The sequence below is a fragment of the Asparagus officinalis genome, chromosome 3 (assembly GCF_001876935.1).
Source record: "Asparagus officinalis chromosome 3, Aspof.V1, whole genome shotgun sequence".
Classification (NCBI taxonomy): Eukaryota; Viridiplantae; Streptophyta; class Magnoliopsida; order Asparagales; family Asparagaceae; genus Asparagus; species Asparagus officinalis.
The window spans coordinates 37,109,464-37,117,841 of NC_033796.1; the positions used below are offsets into that span (position 1 = coordinate 37,109,464).

Sequence of the window (8,378 nt, forward strand, 5' to 3'; positions counted from 1 at the left end):
GGATATTATCCACTACCGAGTTCTTAAGTTGGGCCCTAGAGTCACCAAGCGCGTACTTGAATCTTATGAAACACAATTTATAGAGTGATGCATATGATTGATACGCATATATGATTTTACCGGATACACATAAACGGTTATGCATATCGGCAAAATCAGAATGCTATGTGCTTAGAAAATGAATTCTAGTATTTTTTCTATAAAATTAACTTTTAGTCAACTAGTTAACTTTTTGGTCAACAGTTGACTTTTGGTCAACGATTGACTTTTGGTCAACTTATTGATTTTTTGGTCATATGATGACTTATTAATCAATGATTGGAAAATTACGAAAATGCCGTATTTATAAAATACTGTATTGATGTGGTATTTTTATTTATGAAATACACACTTTATTATACCTTGATTAATGAGTCATGAGATGAGTCATTAAGGTGGTATGGTTTGGGAACATGGTTTTAGCACATAGTTTTGATTCTTCATGACTCTTTGCATGACTCATGAGATGAGTCATTGCATGACTCATGAAAGGAATCATTACATTTATATGACTCATGGCATGACTCATGAGATGAGTCATGACATATTTCACTCTATATATATGAGCTCTCTTTCTTATGGAAAGGTTAATGAAAAATTGGCTAAGTGGTTTTTTCCATAAGAGAATAAAAGAGAGCTCTCCTCTTACTAAACTCTAGCAATCTTTGAGCAAGAGGAAGTAGTAGGATTTTAAAGTACCCCGGGGTGGATATCTTGCCTTGTGTCTCAAGAAGACTCCGATTTTATCAAGCTCACTTGAAGACTTGGAGATCCACTACGAGGAAATTTACTACTATAATGAGCAAGAGCTAGGGGTTATTCGATCTTCCATCGAATCACGCTTCGAAAATATGACTTTCTAACTCTTGTGTGCTCTCTTTAATATAGGGATCATGTTAGCTTTAATTAAGATGGTCCTATTTTGTATTTCATGCTCTCTACATGCTTAGTATAATTATACATATAGTCTTCCATTGCGTAATTTGCATGTAATTAGCATGAATTTCCTTCATCATGCCCTGCGCCCGCGCCAAGGGGGCCACGCTAATCTCCGTCACCTCCTAGGCCGGGAACCCGTGGAGTTGGCCTGTAACTTCACGGAATTTGAAATCCCGTAAAGTTTAAGCTTCACGAGATTTCAAATCTCGTGAAGATTTGGCCTCATTAACGACCTTGTTAATAAATGGCTTAAACTTCATGAGATTTTAAATCCTATGAAGTTTTTGAACATTTTTCATCAATTTCGACCCAGTTTTAACCAAGTGGCTGAAACTGGGTCTAAATTGACAAATATTTTCAAAAGAGGTCGCTTTTTGAAAATATGTTTCTAAAGAGATCTAAAACAAAAATTTGTCCTAAAATTAACACAAACTGGCCACACGCATCTCTATTTTGAGTATAAATTAAATTTTGCATTGATAGTTTGAGATAGTTAACATCTAATTACATACATAACATAATTGGAGATACTTAACATCCCATTGTTGATCCATGTTTAGAATATAAACCTTTTTATTTCCTTGATTTTAAAAAAGGAGGGATTTATGCTTTCGGTTTCCTAAAACTACCATTCATAAAAATTAGCTTCTAATAGAAAAAAACAATTACAATTACCTTCATTGAGACCAACTAGACTAAAAGGAAGAAATAAACTTAAAAAAAGGTAAGAACGGTTACCGGTATCAAGTTTAGATCAATAAATCGGCGTCTTTCTGATGACTGAAACCCCCGATTTTGATCCCCATTGTTAGATGCCATGGATATCTTAGTTCAGACTAGCAGGGATACCGATAGAATTTATCGCAATTTGAGGATAATCAAAATGAGAGAGATTAGGGAGGATTTCTTCGGGCTAAAAAAAAAAAAAACCCAGGGACGGCTTACTTGTATATCACTCACAGAACGTTTCTAGTTATAGAAAGTCCAAAATAGGAATTGGGGACACGGACGATGTACCTGATATTAATTATTAATTTATTTTAATGATTTGTCGGAAAACGCAAAAAAAATATTTTTGACTAATAAACGATAAGTTTAGGGTTCGACGGGTTCATTTCAAAAACTTTTTTTTGCTTTTTTACATTTCAAAAGAAGATGGTATGGCTTACCAAACCAAATACTTATTAGTTAGCCACTTGTGTAATGTGTGAGATTGTTAACAGATGAGTTATAACTGGGTAAATTCTTCTCTTTAATCTCTTTTCCGTAAACTTTCATCAAGCAAATTCTAATCTTGATTTAAGAACTACTCTCTAATTAGTTATGATTTTTAACTGGTTTTCCTGTTGATGTTATTACTCTCTGTTTTGCTTTGAAAACCGTTATATCCAATGGTCATACTTTTATAGAACCTATCCAGAGAGCGTTTTGCAAAACAACAGATGAGATTCAGGTCTAAGTTAAATACGTGACGATTTGAGAGACTAATGTAAAATTAACAAAGATTTGGGTTTAATTTCCCTTAAATCGAAATAAAATGGACCTTTTAAAAGCTAAATATTAAATACCTTACAATATTACTCACTTTTCACTTATATACCCTCACTTGTTTCTCATAGCATTTATATATATTGACACGTCAGTAGTTTTTATGATGCAGATCTGAAATTTTTTATGCCAATATCACTCTACGAGACTTATATGCACTTAGGGGGTGTTTGGCAATCTGAAAGTGAATTTAAAATATGTAAGTTATTTTTTTTTTTTTGCAAATGACTTTTACATCCATGTCAATACGCAAGTGAAATACAGTGTTTGTTTGAAAAATTAAATTATTATCGAAAGTGCAATGTGAAGATGACGTGGCAAAATAAGATTAATTAGAGAGTATAATTAAAATTATTTAATTAAATTAGTTATCTTTTTGTCACTTTCATGTGACTTCACCACCTTTTTAGGGGAAGTCAAAATTACATTAAATCTTATGTGGTAACTTTTTTGCATCTCACTTTCATAACCATTTACATGAAAATAAACATCTTAATTGTTAAATAAGAATAACTTTCTCACTTTCATCATATTTCACTTGCATGCAAACGAACACCCCTAACTGTAGCGAGGTTTAGAGACGTTTACCCGCGGCCCGAGCGTGCATAAGCCATAATAAGCCCAGTCCGAAGTCTAACCCAATCTCTGTGGCCGGCAACAGTTCAGAAGTAGTTGGTTGTTGGGTTCGCTTCTTTAATCAGATCCATCTCCACCGTCCACGAAACCTCCAGAAGCGTGCTCCGTTTATTTAATCATCATTCGCCTTGCTCTCTCCGTCCTTTGAGCTTCAGGGATCTCGGCAAAAATCGAAATCTTTTTGGGGGTTTTTGAGTTAATTCGCTGGGGATTCTGTTTGCGATCGCGCGGATTCTGAACGATGGACGACGACGCTCGAGATCAGTCAAATGGTGAGCACCGATCGAATGCCTAGGTATGTTTAGGTTTCGTATGTTCCAGTGTATCGTTGACTTTAGTCTTGACTTTTTGACTGGTGTTTTAGTGGTCAGCGCAGTGGTTTTCTGGTAGTCGGATGATCTGTGCAGTTTAGGAGCGCATTTTCAAAATTATGCGTAAAATTGTGTTCTTTGTTTAGTGCGTCCGTTGAAACGATTCCGACTTTTGTAAGCCATGAACATTTACGTGTAATTATGAGCTAAAATTAAGACATTTTTCATTAGTGATTCAACTGTACATTCTATGCAATTATATTTATGTTATGCATGACTTTTATCTGTATCCAACACTCAAATTTTGTTTCCGATAATCCCAAGCATTTATGCGTTTTGATTTATAAGAACTAGTTCTTGTATTTGCTGAGCACTAGTTCTCTATTGCTTCTTGTAGGTGTTGATGTTAAGGATGATATTGTTACCGAAAGCAGTGCTTTTGTACGCGAGGAACCCTCTCAAGATGACAATGGACCACTTAAGATTGACGGGGAGATGGAGATACTCCATGAGAAGGTCAAAAAGCAAATTATTAAGGAAGGTCAAGGTCAGAAGCCGGCAATGTCATCGACATGCTTTTGTAAGTGTCTTGATCACTTATATTGCTCGTGAAAGTAACTTGATGATGTTGCAAGTTCTTTTTTTTTTTTGAGACGTGTTAGGCAATAGTGGTGTTTTAAAAAGCCTCCGCCTAGACCACCTAGGCGTTCGCCTTGGCATAGGTGGTTCCTAGGTCGCCAGCCTAGCGCCTGGTCCTAGGTATCTAGTCGGTACCTAGGCCGTCCATCTAGATTTTTGGAGCGTCTAGGGGAGTGTGGACCGCTTACGTGGACTGAACCCCCGTAAGCCTTGATTGTGATATCCTCCATTGTAGCCTCAATGTCCTCCAACCTCCTCCGACCTCCTCCAGCCTCCAACTATCAACGCCTCCTCTTCCTCATCTAACCTTTAGCAAAACATCCTCCACCTCCCACTTAAACAAAGAAAGAAATCTGCCTACGCTTTCTATACATTGATCTTTATTATTAATTGTTGTGATTAAAAAATAAAAAATAGGAAGACTCCTAGGCCCCATCTTGGCACTTCCTAGCTGCCTAGGCCAGGTAGCGCTTTTTGTAACCTTGGGCAATAGCACGGGTGACACATTTTACAATTATCTTTTCCTTTTCATTTAATAACTTAGGCTAACTAGGTTAATAATGAGAACGTGTTAATGTTTTCACTTAAAACAATTAATATCTAATGTTAAACAGTTCAAACATGATGGTCAATCACAAAGCTTTTTGTATATTCGTCTGTCCATTTGTTTGTCCTCTGAAGAGTGAGGTTCTGAGTCTACTTCTGAGTCAATTTCTTAGAGATGACCTCATGATTTCTGGAAGAGAGGAGAAGAATGGATGCTTAATAGTGAGGTATTTCTGTGTGGAAAATTCATGTAAGGACATACTATACACTGATACCTTAAGTGCTGTTTGGTGAAGGGTTAACTGGGAGAATAAGTGTCGGTTGCTTCTTGGCAAACTCAAATTTGAGGCCAAAGAAAAACTTCAGTTGTTTATCTTTGTTAGGCCACCATGAATCACTTTAGCTTATTGTTTTTGCGAATCCATTGGGAAATTTAATGGAAATGTAGACAAAGAAAAAGGAAGATGTCGACAGTTTGCAGCCATGGCTTTGAGCAGGTATCTAATATGAAATAATGTGTTGTCTCTAGTATGAAATCACGTGTTGTCTGGTGATGGAATAAGGCAGATAGGTGGCTTGATGTTTTATGGTTCAACTTCTGGTTCGCATTGATCAAAGTTGGTACTACCAGTGTTAAAAATTCATATACAGCAACGGCTTGCTATTTCTCAAAGCTGGTGAACTCTTGGTTATGCATTTGGCTGAAGATGTTTGCTTTTCTACTAGTACAGATTTGAACAGAATTCATGTCAATTTATATTAGTTTAATGGATGTCAAAGGCATTCTTTTTGTGAACCATGCGGTTTGATTTGGTTTGTTAAAACCAGGTGGTTTGAAGAGTTCCAAGCAATTTTTGGTATAATTGGGTTTTTACTTATCTAGACCAGTTTATGGCCTGTTCTGGTCTTACCTGATCAGATCAGCTGATCTGATCTGATTCTTATTGACAGTCTTCATGGGTCAAAGAAAGGCAAAAGACTTCTCTGTGCGGTCTTCTATCGCTAACAAATTTGTTTATGGACTATCGTCCTTGTTCATATTTAATGATGCAATGTGAATGCTGCGAAACAAGCTTGGAATTTTTTTTTCCCAAAGGAAATTGATTTTTAAAGTTAAGCTTTGCTTACAAAGATACTATCGAACATTGTCCCCATTGTAAAGCATATCCCACTTCCAAACTGAGCATAAGCAATTTTTTCAGAGTAGAATCCTTGAATTCCAGCAACTCAGCGTCCTCTTATTGTTTTATTTCATAGTGTATAAACTCGTGACTCGTCAACATGATAAACTATTTGCTTATTTTATGATGAAAGATCTTAATACTACTAACTGTATCACTTGTATAATAATGTGCTAAATCTAAGTTTAAGATATCTGTTGTGCAGTGCATTATCGGGCATGGACTCAGAAAACTTCACACAAATTTGAAGATACTTGGCAAGAACAACGGCCATTTGAACTGGTATTGGGCAAAGGTGTGTATAATTTATGACATCTAGAAGGGAAATACCGAGAGATTGCGAAGCGTGGAAATGATATCATGAATAATATTGAAAACATATACTGTGAATATAAAATTGTACTATCAAAAAGTTTGCTAAGCAGATGTTTATTCTGGTTCTGATGGATGAAAACAATGTGTAATAGACTAACTCTAATTTCAACAGAAAAGAAAGAAATGGCGGGTCTGGGCATTGGTGTTGCCAGCATGAAGAGTGGGGAGCGTGCATTATTCCATGTGGGTTGGGAGCTAGGTTATGGTGAAGAAGGGAGCTTTTCCTTCCCAAATGTCCCCCCTATGGCTGATCTCATATACGAAGTTGAGCTCATTGGTTTTGATGATATCAAAGATGTAGGTTGCCCCAGTTTAGTAAATTCACATTTGTTGTTACTTTCTTAATGCTTCACCTCAAATTAAACAGTGTGATTTGTGCTTCATTCAAATATCAGAGAGTAAAGTTCTTCCTGAGATTTCATTGCTCTTTTTTTTCCCCTGATAATTGGTCATGTGTCCACTTTATATAGGGAAAGGCTAGAAGCGATATGACAGTGGAGGAAAGGATAGAAGCAGCTGATAGAAGGAAGGTTGAAGGAAATAATTATTTCAAGGAAGAAAAGCTAGAGGATGCTATGCAACAGTATGAAATGGTTATTGATCTCAAAGCCCTTGTTTCATTTTGTTGTGTTATGCTGTTTATTCTTGATCTCATTTAGTCTTTTCTTTCTGTCAGGCGATAGCATATATGGGAGACGACTTTATGTTCCAGTTGTTTGGAAAATACAGGGATATGGCTTTGGCTGTGAAAAACCCTTGCCATCTAAACATTGCTGCATGCTTAATTAAGCTAAAACGATATGAAGAAGCCATCGGTCAATGTACTGTGGTATGTGCATAGATAAGTCAGCACCTCTTTGTATATGATGATTTACTTCTGCTTGGTCTTTGTTATACATGGTTGTTCATGTATGTTTACGTCAGGTTCAGATGCATGTTGAAAACTATCTTATTTGTCTAATTCATAACGTAGCCTTTTTGAAAGAAAATAAACATATTGCCTCATTTTCTGAGTTTTCTCCTTAGCTTTCATTGGAAAAAATATGCCTTTCTTTTGTTTATTTAGGAGCCTGTTGAACTTCTTCCAATATTCAAATCCTAGAGATGAAAAAAATGACATTTGCATGTAATTTATATTCATTCTGAATTTTTTTTGGACGTTGATTTTCTTGTACTAGTTTAAGCTTCCTCTTGTTAACATGGAGCGCTTGTATTGAATAATCGGCATCTAAAATGTTAAGAAGCCTTATACTGCTCCACTTTTTTATCTGGTAATATGCTATCAGTTTTGTTCCTGAGTCAATCTTGTCAACAAGGTTTGAAGTATTGATCGACACCAATACGTATCAGCCGTGTTGTATTGGAATATAAACATCTCATTTTTATCCTGCTAATATGGGCTAATAACAACTAATACAGGTTAATACTAGCTAACAGTGACCAACTCAGGAAGTCATACAAAGTTCGTAAATACCAAATAATATTTGATAGCTTTATTTTAGTGGAACAATATGAAAAATAAGTCAGTGTAGAAATCTTGTGAATCATCTAAACCGCTGAAGTCTAGAAACATACACTAGGAACTTCCAATATGAAATTTCTGTAATTGCCGAAACTTCTGGAAAAACATGCGACAAAACCATCAGCTGATAGCAATATTAAGATTTCAAACCTAGCATCTTTGTTTTTATGCTTTAGAGGCTTTATCACCAGCACCAATATTGTTTTTCAAAACCTGTGTGCCATGAGAATGGGTCAACTATGGAGAAGAACTCGAGTTGATAAAGCTTCAGTGAAGAATTGACAGTGTTTACGAAAGACACAATTATTAGTCAATGCAATGTCAGGAAGAAAGGGATCTGTCACATGACTGCCTATCTGACAAGTGGATAGATCAAACTTCTTGATTCCACGATTCAGGATTATTTTGCAGTTTTGTCTGTTTTAGAGAAAAAAGAGGAAATTTTAAGTTATGCTCCAGGGAATCATACTCATCTTTTAAAACACAGTATTATCTAAGGAGAAAAACTGAATTTGACTTCTAGAAGAGCATTGGAACTTATCAGACTTTTCTGGTTAGGATCATCTAGTTGGAGTATTCGTGAGCAAGATATTGTACCAACTAAGCTAAAAGGAAATTTCGATGTTTTTAGTTGCCAGAGCC

The 8,378-nt window shown here is 35.9% G+C and overlaps 1 protein-coding gene across 1 annotated transcript in view; it reads left to right on the top strand.

Annotated features, from left to right (window-relative positions):
- Positions 3,173-8,378, top strand: part of LOC109833815 (peptidyl-prolyl cis-trans isomerase FKBP42) — a 7,272-nt gene continuing 2,066 nt past the window's right edge. Inside the window, exons 1-6 of the mRNA XM_020401641.1 lie at positions 3,173-3,434; positions 3,871-4,053; positions 6,045-6,134; positions 6,327-6,511; positions 6,685-6,807; positions 6,891-7,043. Coding sequence (XP_020257230.1) covers positions 3,404-3,434; positions 3,871-4,053; positions 6,045-6,134; positions 6,327-6,511; positions 6,685-6,807; positions 6,891-7,043 — 765 coding nt within the window. The 5' untranslated portion in view covers positions 3,173-3,403. The remainder of the gene's footprint in view (positions 3,435-3,870; positions 4,054-6,044; positions 6,135-6,326; positions 6,512-6,684; positions 6,808-6,890; positions 7,044-8,378) is intronic.